Source organism: Plectropomus leopardus, chromosome 2 (assembly GCF_008729295.1).
Source record: "Plectropomus leopardus isolate mb chromosome 2, YSFRI_Pleo_2.0, whole genome shotgun sequence".
Taxonomy (NCBI): domain Eukaryota; kingdom Metazoa; phylum Chordata; class Actinopteri; order Perciformes; family Serranidae; genus Plectropomus; species Plectropomus leopardus.
In genome coordinates, this window is record NC_056464.1 from 18,412,711 (window position 1) to 18,436,343 (window position 23,633).

Here is a 23,633-nt window from a genome sequence, read left to right on the forward strand (position 1 = left end):
GAAAAAAAAATCAAGCCATTTTGCTGAGGTTTTTAAGGTATGCATTTAGGTGACAAACGCTTATGAGGGAAATTAAAAATGCACAAATGTCGATCAATGTTCAGTCAACATTTGCAGCGGTGCGGAACGCGGCCTGAGGGCAGACTGGTCGGAATGCTTCATCAGACGGACCGACTTCCGCCACACCTGGCGCGCACCTGACTATCTTAAATACATCTATCTATCATCACACCTGGCGTCCGCGTGCTATCCAGTATCCCTCTCTACATGACTACGATCCCGCTCTGCTGCAGGAGCAGCATCTCACACACAGACAGGTCTCACTTCTGTCAGCTTGACAGACTAAAACCATGGACAGCGAGCTAAAATATAGATTTACGATCAGAACAAGCCACCGGAAACTGTCAGGAGCGTAAACAGCAGCTCGTGATGCCAGCGTTAACAGCGGTCAACCTCAGGCTCCTCACACAGGTAAGTTACTGAGGCGACACAGCCCAACGGAGAAATCAGCTGCTCTATTTGTAAATATACACTGACACCAGCCCAAGTTAAAAAACTGAAAGAGGGAGCCACCATGAGACAGACTGAGCACCGACGGAAAAAGAAGTGTTCTTATATTTTACTTATTTAAGAGAAGCAATATAACAGTGTAGAAATACCCTGTACATGTAATTGACCTGTATTAAAAATACATATATAAATCAGCATCAAAACATACTCAAAGAACAAAAAGTAAAAGTACCTCATATGCAGAAAAGTACTTCCAGTTTAGAATATTCTATAGGCTACTTTTGTATTAAATTACGATTATTGATGAAGTAATGTAAACACTACTCTAACTTTGCAGCAGGTAAAGGTGGGGCAATATTTTACACTGTATTCTAGCTTTTGGGTAGTGCTTGAATTTCCTTTAAGGAATCAAGTTTTATCTTTATCCTTACAATACAACATGTTTTATTATTATGCATAATAATAATAACAACATCATAATAAATTATGAAAAAAGAAAATGATCTGAAAAGGGTTGAAAAACGGTGTTTCTCTCTCTCTCTCTCTCTCTCTCTCTCTCTCTCTCTCTCTCTATCTCTCTCTCTCTCTCTCTCTATATATATATATATGTGTATATATATATATATATATATATATATATATATGCAATAATCCAGTGCAATAACTACATCCATGTTGTAATCTGTTGTTTTATTTCACATGGTAGAAACAAGAACAAAAATGTACATTTGTATTTATACTTAAGTTTCTACTACACTTTCTATTCTACATTTTCCTACTTCTTTTAAGACTTTTAAATGGGAGCATCTGTAACTAAAGCCAATTTCCCCTCGGGGATCAATAAAGTATTTTTGATTCTGATTCTGATGTATGTATGTATGTATGTATATGTGTATGTATATATGTATGTGTATGTGTGTGTGTGTGTTTTAATATGTGTGTGTGTGTGTATATATATATATATGTAAGTATATATAATTCTGATTTTGAGTGTCATTGTCAATTATGAGTGTCAGTATTTCTAATATCTAACAGTTGAAATTGGATTATTGGAAAGCCAAAGAATAAATAAGAGAATGACCCCCTCACCCCCTCTGTAAATAGATCCGGTGGCTCCACAGCGTGAAGTGTTGTCAGAAACAGCAGCAGCAGTCTGCTATTCCTGGACCTGAGTATCTGCTTCACAGAACAGAGTCAGAAACAGCACACGGGCTGACAGTCCTTGTGCCAGCCTCATTTTATTTCCCGCGTTTCACATATGAAAACTGGATATATCACACACAGGGGTAAGTAGGCTCCTCCTCTAACACTGTTGGGTACTTATTGTGGACAAATAGGGCTCTGTTAGGTGTTTTTCTTTACTTATGAGTCTCATCGTTAAAACCAGAAACATGCATTAGTCCACTGCTAGAGTCAACTGGACTACCTGTAAAAATAAACCTCTCAGTAAAACTGTTTAAATTTGTCGCTGTGGGAGCAAAAAGCAACAGAAGTAAACTGATAAATGACAGTTATACACGGTAAACAAAATGAATTGTATAAAACGAGACATGTAAACGTCAAAAGACTTAGCTGTCACTACCGAGCAGAGCAAAGGGATGTAAAATGTTCACCTAGCCAAAGGCTGTATCTGTAAAGTGTCATGAATTGTAGACAAACCTTACAGCTCAAAAAAGTAAAAACAAAGTTAACTTACATGAATATTAAATGGAACTTAAAATACTACAGCTGTGAAAAGGAAGATTTCTCTGTCTCTCTCCCTCCGTCTCTCTCGGAAAGTCTAACCGGAGTTTGAAATTAACATTTTTTCATCCACCTGCCTCTGTGGCTGGTCAGTTCCAAAATCTATCACAAACTCAATGGATTGCCATTGTTTTTTGGCTAGTTAATGAAAAAAATGTATTATCCACATGCATATTTCACCAGCATTTGACTGGTAGCTGGTGCTAATTTCCAACATTGATCTAACTACAAAAGCCGAGAACAGCCATGTTTGAAATGATTTTGTAAAGCCATTATTTTTAAGATCAAGAGTTAATTAATGTATTTAAGATAACAAAGGTCATTTCCCTGTGATAATGAGTTAATTTATGTTGAATCCCCCCAAAAATAAAAGGGCGATTTCTTGAGATAACAAGATAATTTATAAAGCGAAAACGACCTTTGTGTCTTAAGATTACGGGATCATTATGGAAAACTCAAAACTGAGTCTCTTTTTCATTTGATTACACTCGATTTCAACCTTAAATATCGAAGTCATGACTCTCGGGAAGGATTCATAACTGAGCTGTTAGACTTTGAGTGGAATGTGGTCTGATGCGTTGATAAATAAAAGGTACTCCTTGAACTTTTTCAGCCTAGATACTCGTGATCTCTGATAAACAATATAAGTTATAAAAGGAAAGAAACAACCTTGTTTTCTTGTGTTGTTGGGCTTAGCATCTTCTTATCTTGAGATTAACAAAAAAAGCTTTCCTGGGATAACTTAACGTAGTCATGAATCTTTAATCGTAATTAACCTGTGCCCCCGAGATGACTGCATTAAAAACAACATCCGTTCTTGGCTTCTCAGTTCAGTAACTAACAGGACTTTCCCTGCAGTGTTGCCCGGTAAAAACGAATAGTTTTGTTTGTAAAGTGCTATAAGATATCTCCCTTGAAAACCCATGAATTAATTTGAATTGCCAGCCGTTCATGTTTACAACTGTAGTAGTCGATTGCAATATCAGAAAGAGGTCAGTTGCAGCTGGGCCAGTGTCAGGAGCTATTTACGTTGACATGCCATTCATCTAGCTAAAAATAAACACACACATTTGCTGCCCCTTTGAAAATGTCATTGCACACAACCCTCTGCAATCAGTAACTAAAAGCACAGACTATCTGTCAGAGACAAACAGCTGGCAAACTCGCATTTCAGAGATGTTTGCACGACTGAAGAACTCCATCCAAGTATGCAAATGCATTTTTGTTGCAGCTTTCTTCCTGAGTGCTGCTGTCATCTGGGCCCATCTTCAGCTGTGCTCCAACTCTTCAGGCTCTGGTCGAACATGTCGTCTTCGTATGCTGCTGCTATATCAGCCCTTCTTTCAACCAGCTCCTCCAATCCGCCCGTCACAGCCAGCCCTCACCCCTCCCCAGACGCAGCAGGGAGTCCTGAACCTGACCCCACACCCAGCAAACCTGCCCACTGCCCGCCAGCTGCACAGACACATCCTCAGTCACCTGCGCCTGTCGGATCTTACGACGAGCAGCAGGAGAATCCTGCAGACTATGGCATCGGTAGGCAGCACCGAACACCAAACTCCAACACACTGGTTGAGATAAGGAAAACAAGAAAAACTCCAAGGCAGTCTCTTTAAACAATTAAAATGCCTTTAATGTCACGGCATGGTCATGCAAACCTCTAAAAACAAACTTCCATGCGTTTCAATGTTTTCTTTGATGCAGGCATTTGGTTGTGTTGCAGGTGGTTACTACCCCGTGGAGATTGGAGAGATTTTCGTTGACCGGTACCAAGTGGTTAAAAAGTTGGGATGGGGTCACTTTTCCACTGTATGGCTCTGCTGGGATATGGTGTAAGTACAGGTTTGGCCTTTTGCCCTTTCCTGAATAACATAATAACATCATGTAGCGATAATCTAATATGATATAAACATAATAGTAGCTAACTGCCATGATTGTTTGCATGCAGGAAGGGGCGTTTTGTGGCTCTGAAGGTGGTGAAGAGTGCTCAGACATTCACAGAGACGGCACTGGATGAGATCAAACTTCTGAAATGTGTCAGTGTGACCACATTGCTTTTGTTTGAGATGAATGCGCAGTAGTTTTTAGTGATTTTAGAGTATTCTTAGAATACACAAGTAGTAGATCTGCCCAGAGTGTTATTCCTGTTTGTGAGTTTCTGGTCAGCACAAAGAAAACTCTGACTCCACTGTGGTGGTTTTGGAGCAGCAGGACATAATGACAGAGACATCGCGAAATGAACTGCATGTCCATAATCCTTTGCAAATTCGAAGAACATTACTGCATTAAAGCAACAGTAGGTAACTTTGTCAGCAAATATAACAAGTTATTTTGACTGTAGTACATGAGGCGGATAATCTGTGAAAAAAATCACGCTCCTCTGGCTTCTCCTCGTCCTCCAGAAGACAGTCTGTCTTTTTCTGTGAAAGCGAAAGCAAGCTTTTCCTCAGCCTTCTTCTGTTTACTTGTCTTTGCTGTGTTTGCTGCTGTTGTTAAAACAGCATGTGTGCAAACAGTGATTGACAGCGACTGCTCCTGGCTTTGATTGGTTATTTTCAACAGGCACGGTGGGTGCTTCCAAAGGCCACAAGGAGCACAAGGAGGAGCCAGAGGGAACAGATTTTTTTATTTTTTATTTTTTTTTACAATTATCTCTCTGGTGCACTACTGACAGGATAAAGTGCGAGTTAAAAGATATTACTTTTTGTATTATTTGTGGAAAAAGTTACCTAATGTCGCTTTAAATGAAAAGACAAACACACTTGTGATTTTCTAGTTTGCACAGCATTTTGGACCTACAGTTTGTTGAAATAATTTCCCTAGAGAGATTCACTAATATGTGAGACTGAATGCCATAGCAGGTCTCAGTCTTAGTAATATTAACAGTGATTGCTCAGCCTATCTGCAAAGATTTTGTCAATTTTATATAAACACCAGTATGACACCATCAGCATCTCACACCATGTGATAGCAGTGACAGATGATAGGAATTGATCTGATCTGAGTATGATTGTCTTTAATCATTTTTAATACAGTGTCTGTTAATATTGTAATATGATCACTATATGACCATCAGGTCAGGGACAGTGACCCCAAAGATCCAAAACGTGAGACAATCGTGCACCTCATTGATGACTTCAGGATCACTGCAGTGAATGGAGAGCGTATCCTTTACAGAAGCATATTGTATGTCTGTAACTTGCAGGTTTTCTATCAAGTATTGTTCTTAAATTCTACTGTTTACAAGTGTGCGTATAGATGGCACTATGACAACATCTTCAAATCATAGTGGCAGAACTTGAAAGATTGTGTCAGTGTGTTTTTCACCCTCTTAAAATACTGAATAAACTCTAAAGACCCGGGCTGTGCAGTATGAGACAAGGTCCTCAACCGCTCCCCAGATGTGTGCATGGTTCTGGAGGTTCTGGGCCACCAGCTGCTGAGGTGGATCATCAAATCCAACTACACTGGCCTCCCCCTGCCCTGCGTTAAGAGCATCCTCAGACAGGTGCTGTGCAACCCTTTATACCACCTTAAATCACCCTCTCTGTCTTTCACCACTGACTGAGCTCTTTTTTGAGCAGATTATCTTCTATTTTTGCTCCGCGTTGACGTGGGGTGCAGTGACAGTGACTGTATTTCCACTCCTTATCACAGGTTCTGCAGGGTTTAGATTACTTGCACACTAAATGCAAGATTATCCACACAGACATCAAGCCAGAAAACATCCTCCTGCGAGTGGATGAGGTTTATATTCAGAATCTGGCGGCCAACACCAAGCTGTGGCAGCTGCCAGTATCCTCTGCTTTCACCAGCTCCACAGGTCAGTGATGCTGCATGAGTTGCTTCAATTACAAAGAAATATGTGTCCCAGACATCTGCGAGAACCAGGCTGCTGGAGGTGGTCTTGACTGAATGCAAGAAAAAAAACGGGCATTTTTTCTTTTTCACTGATTTTCACATCCTGTGCCTCTCTTCCCTGCTGATGTTTTCACTTCCTGCCAGTGAACAGAAGCTCCAGAGAAAAACAGGTGTGCAACCTGAAATGTTCCTCTTCTCATTATTATTTCATTCAGTTTATTAAGATGGCCATGTTTTGTCATAATTACATTACCACCTGTTCATTTGTGTTATGACCTCTGAAGAGTTTGTCCAGCTTGTTGGGGAAGCTGACTGGGGTTTTCCACACTCTTGGGGAGTGGGTAAGGTGGATGTTGTGTTTTGTTTTTGCACTTGAGCTTCTTAACTGCATCATGACCACATCTGCAGCTTAAAACTCACTATTGGATGTGTGAAATCATAAAAAGGCAGGGCATCGGACATTTACCAACTAATTTTGTCCAACTGCTGTCCTACACGAGCACACTGCAGTGTGATTTCTGTCAAATATGATTGATATAAACATGATTATGATGCTCAAGAGGGAGGTGATTCTATTTCTTAATTTACACATATTTATGATATATTACAGCAGTTTATAGTATTACAGCATGTAAGCAACACAACTAATTTTGACAAATAATCTGAGTAAAAACATTTTTAATCTGTCAAAAAAATGTCATAAAGTCATATTTTTATATTTAGAGTCAAATTGAGATCTGTAAATACAGTGAGCTCTTTGCACTCTTTGTATTTGCTCTTTAGGTATTTGGGTGACATAGTGTCCCTTAAACTCATTCTGCTGTTCTTTTCTTGCTATCACATTTGACCCTAAAGAGACAGTGGAAATCCCTCAACAATATTGTGCAGATTGTATCTCAACTTTAAATTTTTTTGCACTGCAGTCAAGACAAGTGAAGAACAGATTACCAGAGTAGAAAACTAGAAATAATTGTATTTGTACTGCACAGCTCTTATATCTCATATTAAACACATGTCTATAACTCTCACATTTAGAACCCAAAGATAGAAATACTGAAACAGTCCCTGATGATATGTTGCATGTTGACAGGTGTCTTAAATTTCTGCTCCAAGTTGATGCTTGCTCTTTTAATATTGTTGTGTCACTAACAGGCTCCTGCAGCTCAAAGCCACGCGAGGGGTGTTGAGAGAGGTGTTTGTTGTCAGCTTCTATAACACGACACAACTGCAAATTTTGATGTCCTTCCAACATCTGCTGTTGTGGTTTTAAAATAGCTTGTTGTTAGCAACTTATAGTTTTACAGCATATAGAGTAACAGTTTCATATTTTATTGTTGAGGTACTCATTCATGGAATTCATGTAAAACTCTGTAGGCTTGTGCTAACTGCAGACTATGTGCATACAGATGCAGATATGTGGGTAAAAGTGGTTGATAAGAAGTCGCAGCATATGCAATATTAAATATGTGAATGATGTGTTGAGTGTTTTTTCATGCTACCATTAGGGGGCACTGAAGTCAGATATTTTTAAATCCAGCCCTGTGTCCTAGAAATTATGTTTATATGCATTTAATTTGATAAAGCCAATATGTTTGAGGCAAACATAATGGCCAGCTTTCTATTTATATAATGAGGAAAGTTGCTGATTAACATATCTGGCAAGTCATAAAAACATTGATGCTGATCATATCAACAAAATATTGACTACTAGTTTATTTCTTTTGGGGTTTTTTTTGTTTTTTGTTTATTGAAGATATGCAGTATTATTACTATTTTATATGCACTTTATTATCAGTTTCTTTTAATTAAAATTAAATAAAAATCACAATATTTCTTCTATATTTTATATGTGACCACAACGTAATTATAAAAACAATTTAGTAAGACTAAAACGCAATTTCTAGGAAACAGAATTGTCAAAATCCTACATCTAGTGGCTTTAATTTGCAATATTTGCTTTACTGGTTTGTATTCAATGCTCCCCTCTGATTGTTTCCCCTCAACTGATCCCGCCCCTACAGTCCAGCAAGGTCTCCGGGAGCCCCATTAAGCGACTGACAAGAAAAGACAGGAGTCGACGAGGAAAGGAGAGTTCATCGGACCACAATCGAAAAGACAAACTTCACGTGTCATTCTCTGATGTCACTGCTCCTACGAGCACCCGTAGCTCCACCTGTCTCTCTAAACTCACAGGTCCTCACCTCACTTTGAGGAGGCAGACGATGCTGTTGGAAGACGGACTGGACTTAAGTCCACACAGCCGCAAAGACTTCATCTGCTCGTGTCCAGACCTCAACTCAGATGCTTCTGTGTCTGGCTCTAGATCATTATTATTACATCAGACTGCAGACAAAGAGCTGCCTCCTCCTTCACCATCCTCCCCTCGTGGTCAGTCTCGTGTATATGTTTACATGAGCATATTTACACAGTGTGTTACCATGAAGATTACTCAGCATCATCAGTACAAAGTGTACCCTGATCTGCTCAGCTATCACATTCTTTTCTTTTGTTTTTAGTCATCAGTGACTCAGATGTACTTCTGGACCTCCTAAAGCCGCAGAATGCTGATAAAATCCTCATCAAGATTGCTGACCTGGGCAATGCCTGCTGGGTGGTGAGTGATTATTTTACCAGCAATCTAAACCTAAAAAATATACAAAATTACAATTTCACAGTACAATTTTAAGACTTAAGAAGGTGCCCTGCCTTCTTCGTGGCTTTAAAAATATCCATAATTTATTTTGATAATAGAGCACTTCTGTGTCTGGATTTACATTTATGTATCAAAATACACATTGTGAGAATCATAATAACTGGCTAAGACTGCAAGGGATACCTGAATCCTTAATCAGACTTTAGGGTTATATTGGTTTTATACTTAACATGCAAAAACTGTTTTTGAAAAAAAAGACTATGAAAAATAAACTATGATTATTTTCAGATTTATCAAAATATGTCATGCACTAAACCAAATAAATATTTGATGAATAATTGGCAGAAAATGAATTTTGTTAAGTAAGTCTGTTAAGTGGAGAAATGAGTCAGGTGCGGGTCTATCCTGGAGATTAGTTTTAAATTGTGATGTGTTTTATGACTGTCCACTGTCAGGCGGCTGAGTGCAATCCAGGCAGACAGGAACACTTCAATGATTTATTAGAAAAAATAAAGATACAGAAGCTTACTGGTGTGTAGCTAGTCCAAACAGAAGTTACTAAGAATCCAGGGGTGGATGGAGATTAGGCAGGAAAAAGGTGCAGACAGACAGACACAGATGAGGGTTCAGAAACAGGTGTGGCTTAAAGAACATTTAAGGGTTCAGGGATAGGTACAGATAAGCCACATTTCCACCAAACACTTTCGGTATTATAGCCTTGGAACCTGTCTACAACTTGTACAGACATGTACTTAAACCTGAGACCTGTTTTGCATTTTAACCGCAGACTGAACTCTTTAAAGTAGGCGAGGTTGTCTAAGGATGGTTATAGTGGCTTCACTGCTCCATCAAGTTCTCAGTGCATTTCTACTTAATTGATGATGCAGAGAAATGTCTGCACCTTGTTGATTGTTTACATTTTTAGAACAATGAAAGACAGACTGGAGCGTTTAAAGTCTCTGCTGCAGTTGATGGAATATTTAAAGATGGCAGGTGTTAAGTTTGTGCATTAAACAAAAGTGACGATTCTGTCTCTGAATGATCAGCGGACTGCAGTTTTTATACCTCCACCTTTAGTATCAGATCAGTTTGGTAGATAGCTCAACTGGAAAACTGTAACAGAATGGACTAAACATGTCAGGATGCAGGTGCAGGTGGCTGAAAATCAAGCCATAAAAAAGCAACATTGAAGATCTGGCAGGGTTTGAGTGGAAATGGGATTGTAAATATACTGCAGAGCTGATGAGAAGAAATGGAAAGTGAGCAGGTGGTAGCGAAAGTCAGTTGAGTGGGATGAGAGTCTGAGAGCAACTGGTGGATGGATGGAGAGCAGCAATGTTGCCGGCTGGGGAAGTGGGAATGTGGCTGAAAGGAGGAACAGAGAGGCAGACAGCATGACAGCCACCTGCCTTATCTATAAAACACTTCTCAAGTGTTGCTTTTACATAACCAAATGCAACAGGTGCTTTCTGTAGAGCACAGCAGCCGTGTTTACCCTCCAGTGAAAAACACAGCTGCCATATGTTTCCAGTGAGACAAGACTGAGTGGGCTGGTGATGTGGCTTCAGAGAGACATACAGCATTGTGTTGTGCATTTCAGAACCACCCTGCTGGTGGTGCTTATTCTTCTTATTTCATTTGGCAGAGTGAGAGAAATAGACCCTGGTCATGTTATTTTCTCTGATGACAGTTTTCTTTTTAAAAACATTTTTAGACATGCTAGCCAGTGGCATGACTTAAGGAACAGCAGTGTTCAACACTTTGGTCCAAATGAAAATATATGACAACTTTTGGATGGATTGCCATGTAATTGTGTAAAACATTTTATGGTCCCCAGAAGATGAATCATATCAACTTTGGGGATTCCCAGACTTTTCCTTTACTGCCAGGAAGTTTGCACTGGAGGTTTTTAGTGATGTATTTTAACAACAATTGGACAGTTGCTATGAAATTTGGTTCATACATTCATGTCCCCCTCGGGATGAATTTTAGTAACTTTGATGATCCCCCGACTGTTCATCTAATGCCATCATCTGGACAAAATTGGAATTAAGTTCTATTTAATTGACTGCTTTGGTTTATGACCAAATACCTGCAAAACTGACATTGTTTTAATGATAGCATGCTAAAGATGGTGTACATGGTTAACATTAAACCAGTTTAGGATCATATTAGTATTCTCACTATAAGCATCTGGTTTAAAGATAGCGCAGGTCGTCCTCTAATCGGAAGGTTGGTAGTTTGATCCCCAACTCCTCCAGTCAACATGGGGCAAAATACTGAACCCCAAATTGTGTGTGTGTGTGTGTGTGTGTGTGTGTGTGAGAGAGAGAGAGTGAGTGAGTGAGTGAAGGGGTGAACGTGTCTAGTAGAGTGAAAATGCTTTGAGTGATCAAAATTACTCTAAAAGAACTATACAAGTGCAGGTCCATTTACAGCCTGTCACTCAAGTGCCCCACCCTTAAATATGTTTAACTTTAAGCTCTAATAAAATTTAAACAGGTGTGCTATATACAAATTCACCCCCTGTACACGAACTGTGCATGAATGTTGAAATTAGCTATAGAGACCAAAACCAATTTTGTACCAGGCTGTAAACATGTTTATTTCTGCTGTAAAATTGGGCATTTTAACATGAGGATTGACTCACTCTGGAGCCAGCTTCAAGAGGCCATTTGAGGAAATGCAGTTTTTGGCACTTCTGCATTGGCTTCCTTTTTAAGCCCCAAAGGCTGACGCTTGGTACTGCCTCACAAAGCCATATCACGGCTGTAGACTCTGTGTTGTTGTTAGAAATATGTTTAATTAGCTTAGATTTGTAGTCTTCAAAGTCGAATTTCAGTAAGGTTTTACAACTTCAGGTAACAATTATTGAAATAAAATTGTATACCAACATAAGTATAATAGTCAAGATAATCTAGTTAAGCATAAAAGTATGTCATTCAATGTAGAAAATTAAATTATAGTTATTTTTTCAACAGAGCTAAAGAAATAAGGAAGTGTGGAGTTTTGTTTTTAGTCATCGATGCAGGTCATTACTTAGTGGATGGGGAACCTTATTAATTAGGGGATCATTAAAATCTTATCTGTCTGGTCGTCAGCACAAACACTTCACTGAGGACATCCAGACGTGTCAGTATCGCTCTGTGGAGGTTCTGATCGGCGCTGACTACGACACCCCGGCTGACATCTGGAGCACCGCCTGCATGGTGAGTCAAGCACCTGCATAGATATGTATTTTTTTTAATTCCTAGATGTTTTTTGTTTATTCCTTTATGTATGTTGTAGGCTTTTGAGCTGGCCACAGGGGACTACCTGTTTGACCCCCAGTCAGGAGCCACATTCTCCCGGGAGGAAGGTTTGTGTTGTTCAAATGTCTCTTTTGTCCTTGATTAAACTAAATGTGCATGTAAAACAAAGTTCTCCGTGTTCTTTCAGATCACATTGCCCACATCATCGAGCTGCTGGGATCAATCCCATGCCAGTTCGCCTTGTCAGGGAGGAACTCCAAACGATACTTCAACCGTAAAGGTAAAATAAACTAAATTAAATAATTAAATTATTGAAGACTAACACTTTATAAATGCTTATTATATGGCTAAGTTACCCATATCTGATATTTTGATTTGGACACAATAGTCAGCAACTTTTAGCCTGACTCAAATTTGTTATGCTGAAAAAGGATTTTGTGTGTTGTTTCATGAAGGGTGGGATAAATCAAAAAGTTATTCAAAACAGTTATTAAAAGTAGATATAAGCAGTGAATCAGTCTACTTCTTGCGTTGTGCAGGACAACTGCGACGCATCACCAAGCTGAAGCCGTGGAGCTTGTTTGAGATCCTGCTGGATAAATACGAGTGGCCACATGACGAAGCAGACAACTTCAGCTCGTTCCTCCTGACCATGTTGGAGCTGCTGCCGCAGAAAAGAGCCACAGCTGCTCAGTGTCTGAAACACCCTTGGATCGCCTCCTAGACAGACCAGTTCTGTCTGGTTCAGAGCCCAGTGGACGAGCTCTCGGGAGCAGGCTCACACGCATTGCGTGTGACATGGGACTCAGACAGCTGTGGGATACACAGCAGTCGTCTGGTGCTGGCATCATGAGCACAGTCTGAGGACGAGCCTTTTCCAGGTTGGATTGTTTGGTCTTTTAATATTTTAATGATAGTCACATTTAATTCAGGCGTAGCAATGACCAAAAAAAGTTTTGTCTCACTGGAAAACTGCCTTGCTACGTGATTGAATTTTAATAAACCGACAAAAGATTGCATTCACGTGCTCTTTGATGGTCCCATTTCTGAGTTTGGAAGTTGTTCTTCTGACTTGTGTGTGTTCATGAGCTTTAAGTCGTAATGTGGAAATTACATTGACACTTCAAAGAAGATGTGTTGTATTTTACTGTTCACAGCACTTAAACCACAAGTTGATAACAGTTTGAGGCTTTACATTACAAAGTGATTTGGCCCAGACTCGTTTCTGCACCAGTTGATCCCCTAAAACTACTAAAATATTGCTTTACTTGACTAATGCTAATAACTTCTCTTACTAATCCAGTTCACTCTATGTGGACAGCAACTAATAGTACAATATTACGAATTACATGTGGGCAAACTTTGGCATGCAGTATGTGAATTAATATGTTTATTACCATACCAACAAAAACATTTACTGTCGCCCGCCATGTTGTACTCATGTAGCAAAAATTTTCTTCGACTTTACAAGCTCTTTTCCAATTTTAAGGGGGCATTCACAAAATCCTTCCCAGTCAGAAATTATCCAATTTTTGTAACACCGTATGAATACACAGTAAATCAAAACCTAACCTTTGATAAATGTTTCTTTAAGTAGAGAAAAGCTTGTGGTAACCCTGTTCTTGGAATAAAATAGATTTATTCAGACAGCACTTCGTCTCAGAAATGTCAGCTTTAAGGAGTACACTAATGACTCACGACAGAACAAGGCAGTTTATATGTTATCAGAAACAAACCTCAGTCTGTGATGGTAACCTCTTTTTAAATGCTTTTGGAGGAAAGGATGAAAATGTAATCATACTGAAAATGAGATATATAGAAAAAATATGTTTAAACATGTAGATTTAATGAATAGGAGTGGCTGCACTGAAAAGTGAACCCTGAAGAAAATTATTAAATGAATACATAACTGGAAAAATGATCATTTGTATATCAGTTGCTCACTGCAAGTTCCGATGAATTTGTGACGAAAACATTGTTTTTCTCGCATTTTCCAAAAAAAGATAAAATTCTAGATAATGTGGAGTAAATGGCGTTTAACAGCAAGATTACATCAAAACCTCAGTTTACAAACTCTAACGCAACTCATGCAGTATAATCCAAGTCTCATTCATCCTGACGTATGCTCAGTACTTCCCAAAAACATTGAGCAATGTTTAAACACAAACTCTTTCCCAAGTATGCTTTTTCAAAAAAGACTGTTTATGCAGAAGTGCTTTAAGGTTTTAGTGATGATGCATGTGTTTGGGAAATACTGAGCATACAAGCTGATAAATGAGACTTGGATTATACTGTGCAAGTTGTGTGAAACTTGAGGTTTTTATAAAGTTTGTTGTTGTCAAAGGCAGATCCATTCATTTGAATTTATGTTGAATTTTATGTTTTTGGATTCTTCGTTCACTTTGGAGGCGTCCAAGAAGTTTTCTTGACAAATTCAAGGTAACACAGGATGAGTCATTGATAAACAATTTTTTTGTAACTATTTCTTTAAATGCCAAGCAAGAATCACCCCCTCTTTTTTTGCATGTGCCTGCATGTGTGGGTACGTGTGTGTGTGTGTGTGTGTGTGAGTGAACATGTGGCCGTTGAGATTTAGCCTGTTGTGCATTCTTTGCATGCTCACATTCAGCAGAGCACAGAGAGGGGGATGGAAAGGAGAGGAAGGAGGAGTTAGTCTCACATAAACGCAGGCATATGTCCGCCTGCTAGAAAACTCACAGATCTGAGAGGAGGTGAGAAGAGGACGGGGAGCGCCGCCTGCCCACACACGTAAGTCTCATTTTCTGTTAGGTTTTAATGAGAGACCCTTTAAGAATGCATGAAGTGTTTGTTTTTTGCTTAACAAGTGTTTGTTCCTGTGTTGCTCAAGGGAGACCATGGCTCACTCTGGTTTTAATTCCTCTATTTGACTGAGTTGAGTGTGTTCTCCTAGTATTGTGAAATTGGGGAGACTGGATTTAGTGTGAAACTGCTGCTGATACTCCTCAGTCATGCAAACTTCATAACAAATAATGTATTATAGTTTTAGTAATAAACAAGCCTGAGATATGTTCATCACCTTTATATTCTTGTTCTCCTTTTTGCTCTTTTGTTTGAAAACTTTTGTTGACGTGATTTTGGTAAACATTGAATTACGTTGGACAGCATACACAGCTTTTGACAGTGTTGTGCAGTTGTCTTTCTACACAATGATGTTAAAAGAGTGCGTTTCTCAAGCCATGCCAAGACTAGTCTGCTTTTCTGTCTCTGAATCTCCTGGTTGTGTGTACGTTTAAATGAAGCCATAGTAAAGGTTAAAGTCTCAGTGCTCTGCCTTTTGTAACAGAGATCTTAACCTCCAGCCAGTTGCCATGCAACTCAAACTCCAAATCAAAATGAATTAACTCAACCAGCACTGGTCTTTCACAGTTGCATTGTTAGTGCAAGGTAATGCCGTTTCCAGCCGTGCTCTTCACCACTTTCCCACAGAAGGAGCCCTTGTTTAGGATTCTGACCGTGCTTTTCGCCTCCTTTTGGCTCTGTTCTTCACAATTCATCTGTGGTTGAGATATCTGAACACACTAATTGCTTCTGCGGGGGAGAAAGCTGCACACAAAGGGCTGTGCTGTGTGTTTACCAGCTCTTATTGCAGTTGATATTAAATGATATCCTACAGTGATATCACCACATTGAGATGTGTGTGGGTGTGCGGCTCGGGCCCAGCAGCAGCAGCTGATAATGAAAACAGGAGCAGTGGCAGTATTATACACTGCATAGTAAACACCCATCTCATTATCCGAGCATAAAGGGAGAGGCAGAGTGAGAGGAGATATGAGAGCTTTCATTTATCTCATGCAGATGTGTTGTTATTGCTCTTTGTGTCTGTGGTTCATTAATCACAGCCTTTCTTCATATAACCAGGCTGAATTAATGTTGTCTGTCTTAGTTGCAGGATGTGGCTGACTCTTCTTTACAGTTTCACCGGTGGAGCAGCTCTCCTGTATGCTCTGTACAGATGGCTGATCCCTGCTGCTGTCCAGTATCATGGAGGATTGGCACTGATCTGGCATGATGTCATTGTGGAGCGGATGCTGGACACTGTGACCCAGTCCACACGTCCTCAGGTGTGTCTTCAATGTACAGTATTCACCTCTCACAAGAGCAGCCAAAACACACTAATGACCAGCAGGGAAGAAGTAATAAGGGGGGGGAGAGTGGGACTGTTTGCAATTTCTTATTTCTAAGTAATTAGTGCCATAACTAAATAAAAACCAGCTGAATTAGTAAGTTGAAAGACTGAACTTTGTACAAAAAATGGTAGAAGCTCTCTGAGACCTCACCTCTTGGTGCCTGTATCCACATACAGTGTATTTTCTGAGGGTTGACGTCTTTTTTCATTTATTCCCATGAGGAGCAGGTGTATGCGGCTGCATGCAACCACCTGGTGAAAAGTGACACACCCAACGTCTTTTTTTCAGCGTGCTCCCGCTTTTTTTGTGCGGCTGCTCCCAGCGCTTCTGGTCAAAAGTCAACTTTTCAGAACAGTGCTGACGATGTCAATGCCACACAACAGAGCAACACAGACTGATAATGCATTGAGCCCAAATATGCCCCCGCTGGCCTGTGGTTTGATGGGGTCCTGCAGGGGGAGGGGACGGAGATATGGTGAGGAGATTTAGGTTGACAGAAAATAGGGTATTTTAAAAAGGACACATACACACACACACAGTGTAGGTCAAATGTCACAATGAAGTACGTGTGCACATTGTAAAGGTAGTTCAAATAAACTAAGCATGTTTCTACATTATCGAACACAAATTAAATTCACTCTAATGATTTATTGTGGGGCCATAATTGTAGCAAAAGGATTTGCAAAATTGCTGGAGTGTTGTTAAACTTTAGCTCAATCTGTGTATGGATAATCATATTTTTTAAATGTGTAGACAAATCTGTTAATTGATAACATAGATAGGCTATTAACAGGTGAAAGTTTATAAAGTATTTTGCACTAAGAGCTGGAAAAACAGTCAAGTCATCAGTTAAATCTCAGGCACTCCTTTTTGACCGTGTTGCTACACTTCTGTCGTGGCAAATGCGAGATCTGCAAATGCAAGTGGTCATTTGACTGTACTGCTCTCCTCGAACTGTAGCTATATAGCCTCCTTACCAGCAGTCAGCAGCAGCACCCAGTGATTTTAACTGCGACACTGGTGGGCGGGGTAGTGGTTACTGACATACAGTATATACTGTACATAGACACCACATTGACTGCTTCACCCCATTCGGGCCCATTCGTAAGAGATCGCTGGCGTATAGGACCAGGCGAGACTGGCTCGTAAAAAAATACAAGTAGTGCTATAATGTTTTCATTTCTTAGCCAATGTTAATGATCAATTTTTATGTTCAGCGGTTTAATATCTACGTGGAGTAGATTAAAAAAAGTTTTCTCTCCTCACTGCCTTTGTGTCAGTGTGCTTCAACGTTAGGCTTACATGAGTTTAATTACTTCTGTGATGTGAAATAAGTCCAGTGTTGTGCTTACACAGGTAAAGTTATGTTGTATAACGTGGAGTCAATGATGAACTGATCAGATTTTGGTGGTCAAATCTCAAAGTCCCTGTGAACTTGCGTCTGTCTCATTCTTGTGAAGGTGACACTAATCTTGAAACTGCTGATTGTATCTTCTATGCTGCAAGATTGAAGGTGTGTGTGCAGCATCCATTATTTAGACTTTGTAGCATTTTTGCAGCAACATTTGAAACATTATCTGCTGTCATGGCTCCATATGAGTCTAGACAGACATGGATATAAATTGTAACTGCAACTTGACTGGTTTGTGAGAGGCCAGTTTTTAATCTGGCTTCACTAAGCTTTTGAGAAAACAAATTAGCTGCACGTCAGGAACAGATTCAACGTGACACAATAGACCTTTCACTAGTGTAACTAATACTAATCATAACAGCTGCATCCTGTTTAGGTGTCCCACTGTTCTATTGTTGTGTATGCTGGTTCACTGGGACACGTTACTGTAACAGAGCCGCCGTCAGTGTTATAGTGACATCTGTGTGTGTGTCTGTCTGTGTTTAAATCTCATTAAACACTGACTTTTTGTGACGTCTGGTGTCAGCTGGTCAAAACTTGTACTTCATTTTTGCATGTTATATCTGTCTGTGACCGCACAGAGATTTATGGATTTCAGCCAAAGTCTTTGATATAGTTCCATCAGACCCAGCGTGTGTCAAAGTATACACACATACACACACCAGGCATGCATGCATGTGTACAAATGTGAGTCCAGCTCATTGTTTCCTGAGAGGAGTTTTCTGATACTTCCTCATACATAATACATCCCCAATGAAAGTAAAAGAAAAAAAACCCTTTAGGCTTTCTTTTTTTTTTTTTTTTTTTTTAAATCATCACAACATGTTAACAATGTTTCTCAATAAATAAACAGATAAGAAAAGTGGAAACAAGCACTAACGTTACATTTTGTACTTTTATTTTATGCTCATACTCAGGGTTGCTTACAGCCAAAATCCAGAAACATGCCTTTTACACAATGTGTCATTAAATAGTCTTCTGGGGTTTTTTTGGTTTGTTTTTTTTGTATTTAAGGCAGGATGCAGCTCACAGTTGAGAACTGAAAAGTTGCTTTTTTGGATCCCTGGAATAAAATGTTGGAATGGATTTTAAACCACTCAATTATGGGGCATACTATTATTAAGCATATTAGGCATTGCACACCCACTAGGGTGTTAGTACTGGTTGGTCCGACCTCTGCTCGGATTGGACTTTGACAGTTTGTGTTTCATCAGTTGAAACTCTACACAAAAGTATCAGGTGCAACTTTTCCCACGATAATAACAACAAAACTAACAGTAGAGTGAGAGAGTGGGTCAAGTCTGGTCTGGTCTGTACACACGCTAAGTCCTGAGAAGAGGTCAGGTAAGGTGATCGAAAACGCCTGATTGGATTTATCATGGGTATGTTAACCTAAGAGTCTTTCTTATTACAGTTTTATTAAGATGTTAAAGAAATTGCAATCCTTAACTAACCTTAAAGTGTTTTTGTTGTCTAACCGTAAGGCTGGAGTGTGGATGTGAGTCTGAAGTTTTGGCACCACGGCACGTTGCACATCTGCCATCTATCTGAAGCCTACATGATACATGCATGTAGTTTTTCATTACCTAAAAGGAACGTCTCTGAACATAATCCAGGCAGCGATAACTTCACCACAAAAACGTTATTAAGAAAGCAGTTTAGTATCATACAAACATCATTTCTAGGCGACGGGGTTGGGAGTAGTGATTGCAGCCTATGAGAGTGCTGCTGACCTTTAACTCAGGACTTTATCGCTTGTTTTTAATTTGACAAGCATTTACATATGATGCACTGTTGTGTGTAGTTTTTTTATTCTGTTTTTGTAAGTGATGTGCTTTTTGTTGTAGTTTTATGTTATATTGTCTGTCTTCTTTGTGTCTTCTTCTTTGTATCACTGTATTGTGCTATTGTGTGTATTATTTGTCTTGTGTGTATCTATTCCTTTTCTCTTCTTCTTGTACACCTTTGTATTATCATGTCATTGTGCTGTGTATTTGTTCTGACCTGCTGAGGGGCCCCTTGTTACACTTTTGGCTCCTGGGCCTGTGCCCTGCAGGCTGTTCAGTAATCTATCCACGAGTATTAATGAAATTTAATTGAAAAGATAGTTAGTACTAGTCCATTGTCTATCAAAGCACCTTTTGCCTTGAGTGAAGTGTTTGATCACATTTTTATAAAAGGTACTTGTGTGCACATCCATACAATAATTTGTGGGACAATGCTGGATACAAACACCAGTGCAAGCAGAGAGGTATCTACACAATGGAGTCATTTATAGTTTGTAAAATTTTGACTTTGACCTATCTTTTTAGGGGGGAAAAAAACGCAGATGAAGAAAGAGCAAGAGCATCCTTGCTTTTTTATATATTTGCCAGCGTATGACCAATTTGGCCAGAAGGATTTGGGGTGTCAGTTAAGACAGGGAAAGGTTTGGGCATCGAATTGCAAAGAGTAAAATATGAATGCTTTACATCTAGTATTATTGCTCCTTATTGCTATTCTGTTGAATTTTGTTTTGAAAAATCACAACAAAAAGAAACCGAAGAACAGGAGGATGGACACCAAAATCTGGGGTCCGTTACTTAAATTTTTGGTTACTACCTGGCAACCCAATTTTTATTATGCATGCTTATTAATCATCTAAAAAAGCATCAGTGAGTGAATAAATACTGACGGGTGTCAGGTAGCCTATAGCGCTGTCTGAAAAGTTTTTTCATTCCTTTTTCTTTCCTGTCTTTCCCCTCAGAGGCTCCTTGCTGCAGTACAGAAAAACGCCACTAGAGGGGACCCTCGCAGCGTGGTCAAAGCCATCGATCAGTTCTGCAAAAGCAAGGAGTGGGCCATGAATGTGGGGGATGAGAAAGGTGCTGATTCCTCATGATGTGACTTTATGTGTAAAAACATGACTTTACTTGACCCAGTTATATGTTTGAATATCTTTTTTTTTTGTTGCCACAGGCAGCATTCTTGACTCAGTGGTGTCTGAGGTAAACCCCGCCAGCGTCTTGGAGCTGGGAACCTACTGTGGCTACTCCACGGTGCGAATCGCCAGCCTGCTTCCCCCTCAGGGCAAGCTCATCACTCTTGAGTTCAACCCAGACTATGCCGCAATTGCACGTCAAGTCATTGCATGGGCAGGATTAGAGGACAAGGTAAATCCTAAATGTCTCCAGACAAACTGAAAATCAACCATGCACATAATGTGTGAGGGCTTGGTATTGTTTAAAAAAATACAATACCAGCATGAATACCAGTACTCCTAAATGGCTACTGATACAAACTGAGTACTTCTTTGATACCCATAATGTGAATGGAGTGGTGATACTGTATCTTGGCACACTGACCTGCAAACTCCTTAAAATACACCACGCTCGACTTAACCACAGTACAGTATGCGTGGGCTGTGGCTGCTGCTGGAGGAGTGTGAGCTCCTTGCTGAGAACAGTTGGTGACAGTTTGCCCAGCCGTGCAGTGACAGAACTAACTTTTAGCATTACATGGCTATTGTTTAACAACAGTCTGTTTAACAACAGAGTTGAGCCATTTTGGTGCCGCTGTAAGTTTGTTTTGAATGTTTACTGGCACATTGTTGAATTTTAGCTGCTGCTGCTGCTGCTGCTGTGTAAGCTCGTGCTAACTGACGTCGAACTGATCATTGGGAAAAAAGCGTCTCAAGAGTCGACACCCAGCAGGTACCAGATGTCAAAATGTGATCAGAAGGACGTTGGACTTTTATGTCAGCCAGATGTTAAATTTTGACTGGGATGAAAATCAAGTTAATATTTCAAATGTCTAACAATGTTGGAATTTCATGTTGTGTGGACATTAACACTGTGACGTTTTGCACTCTTTTTTCCCCCCATATCAACATCAGGGGCAACCTCAGGCTCACCTCATGTGTGTCAGCGACTCATCTCTGCAGCGACCCACGCTTAGTTCCAACCAGTGGCACTTTGTTGCATGACCCCTCCCCCCCGCTCTCTCTCTCTATATATATAAGGTCAAGGTCCCTGTCAAAACGCCCTCCAAATAAACTAAAAAATCGACATCAGCAGTTATAACATCAACAGATAAGAACCCCAGCGGAAAAAGCATCAAATGCAGGAATCATCTGACTGAAGATGCTTTGATACTGTTTGTTGCAGGGATATTTTATTATACCTTAAAGGAATGAAGTACTAATACTCAGCCCTACACCTTGTTACAACCCAGCTCGTAGGATGGACTAAAGAGGGAGAAACATGGGATGAGATGAACCAATAAAATGATTTATTAACAAGAAGTAATCCAGCTCTCAGTCTAGTGTCAAGTCAGCTGTCCTGCTGCGATGATACAACAATCAGCAGTAGCAAAGGAACCTCGCAGAGGGACTGTCACAACCTGAACAGAGCAGTTCAGATGACAATGTGTTTCTTCTTTCCAGGTCCAGTTGGTCGAAGGAGCGTCTGGTGACTGGATCCCCAAAATGAAGGAGCAGTTTGGAGTGAAAACATTTGATTTGGTTTTCCTCGATCACTGGAAGGATCGCTACCTTCCCGACACAAAGCTGATGGAGGCAAGTTTGTTGCACTTATTTTCATGCTGATAAAATTCTTTCCTGCCATGATGCATGAAGCTCTTTGTGGTTTTCCTCAGGAGTGCGGCCTCCTCAGAAAAGGCAGCGTCCTGTTGGCAGACAACGTCATCTGCCCTGGAACTCCTGACTATCTGGAGTTTGTGCGGAGCAGCCCGCGATACCAGAGCCAGTACTTTAAATCTCACCTGGAGTACACCAAAGCGGAGGATGGTTTGGAGAAGTCCGTCTACTTGGGGTAGTTTTTAACAAAAAAGTGTCATGTTTTACAAAGGCACCTGAGACCTTTGTTGTTTTAGGTTAAATGACTGAAAATCAGTTTTTCTAATGTGTCATAGAGTCAATGAAACTTGAAATTAAAAGTCACACGTGAGGGAATTTATGCTGTGTGCTTTTTTTTTTGTAACCCCACATGATGGAGGTCTCAATACGTGATTCACTGTGTGTGTATTGGTACAGTAGGCGGCAGTAGTGATACTACGTTGAGCATCTAATTGACAGATGATGAGCTGCAAACTGATCCGGGGGCTTCTTTTCCCAGAGCATCAACTCAAATCAATAATAAATCTAATCCAGCTGCATTCTGTGGTGCAGAAATGTATTTTCTGCTCTGATATTCTCCACCATTGTGCCAGTGTTGACAGGTGTGTGAAGAGTGTGTGTGTGTGTGTGTGAGAGAGAGAGAGTATGAATCAAATCACTGCTCATCTAATCTCTCAAAGTGAGTTCCATCATGCTGGGGGGTGGGGAGGGGGCTACGCATTTGGTTCAGCTGTATGAAAAAAAAAGGTCCACCTAGTGCTTTCTTCACAGACGCCTGCATGATAATCCCAATCTGTGGCCATTAGTGCACTGAGAGAGAGCGAGGAGAGAGTTCAACGGAGAGAGGGAGAGAGTGTGGGGGGAGTGCCTGGACAGAGATGCACACAGAGGAGAAAGAACGAGAGAGAGAGAGAGAGAAAGAGAGAGCTTTTAAGGGATTTGGCAGTGATTTGTAGAATCTCACTGCTGTAATGTTATGCTTTTTCCTCCACTTTTCTCTGACTCTGGCATAATACTACAACCTGAAGCCTCAAAGTCAGTGTTTTCATTTTGTCTGTTGAAATCACAACTACTTCTTTGTTTTTTGTTTTTTTTTAGACCATTGTTTTCTGCTGTGGTTATTTTTGAGAGTGCACAGCGGCTGTCTGAGATGATAGAGGATTTACTTTTGGTGAGGAGAGGAGAGCCTCTAGATACATAATCACATTTTGGACCATGGATGGAGGCCTGTTTGGTAGAGCTCGTGTGATGGATAACATCAAGACCGGTCAATGAAGAATGGGCAGGTAAGACGTGCTTTTACGTGAAGGAATGTCTCTACCTGCAGGTTGCTTGTAATGATATTTTAAAAATTGGAAAATTGTCAAAAAAAAAAAACATGATCGATCCAGACTCACATTTTGCTCTTATTCTGAGAATG

General features: G+C 40.1%; 2 protein-coding genes across 5 annotated transcripts; both read left to right on the top strand.

The window, feature by feature from the left end:
• The first annotated feature begins 188 nt into the window (after positions 1-188).
• LOC121955576 (SRSF protein kinase 3-like) lies at positions 189-12,750 on the top strand. 4 transcript variants are annotated; one of them, XM_042503599.1, is made up of 16 exons: positions 189-471; positions 1,615-1,796; positions 3,485-3,789; positions 3,977-4,085; positions 4,202-4,289; positions 5,330-5,417; positions 5,655-5,761; positions 5,911-6,076; positions 6,259-6,284; positions 6,399-6,455; positions 8,136-8,502; positions 8,631-8,728; positions 11,869-11,976; positions 12,056-12,125; positions 12,206-12,298; positions 12,558-12,750. In XM_042503599.1, the coding sequence occupies exons 1-16, from the start codon at positions 430-432 to the stop codon at positions 12,740-12,742; spliced, it is 2,091 nt and encodes a 696-aa protein (XP_042359533.1). In that variant the 5' UTR covers positions 189-429; the 3' UTR covers positions 12,743-12,750. The 4 variants fall into 4 exon arrangements, with proteins under 4 accessions (XP_042359533.1, XP_042359541.1, XP_042359549.1 ...); XM_042503607.1 differs by lacking the exon at positions 6,399-6,455; XM_042503624.1 differs by lacking the exon at positions 1,615-1,796 and having other exon boundaries at positions 408-471.
• Positions 12,751-12,844: 94 nt separating this feature from the next.
• Positions 12,845-22,549, top strand: comtb (catechol-O-methyltransferase b). The gene is made up of 7 exons (XM_042503636.1): positions 12,845-12,899; positions 14,648-14,787; positions 15,944-16,121; positions 20,345-20,462; positions 20,557-20,750; positions 22,022-22,153; positions 22,234-22,549. The coding sequence occupies exons 3-7, from the start codon at positions 15,951-15,953 to the stop codon at positions 22,411-22,413; spliced, it is 795 nt and encodes a 264-aa protein (XP_042359570.1). The 5' UTR covers positions 12,845-12,899; positions 14,648-14,787; positions 15,944-15,950; the 3' UTR covers positions 22,414-22,549.
• Positions 22,550-23,633: the final 1,084 nt, after the last annotated feature.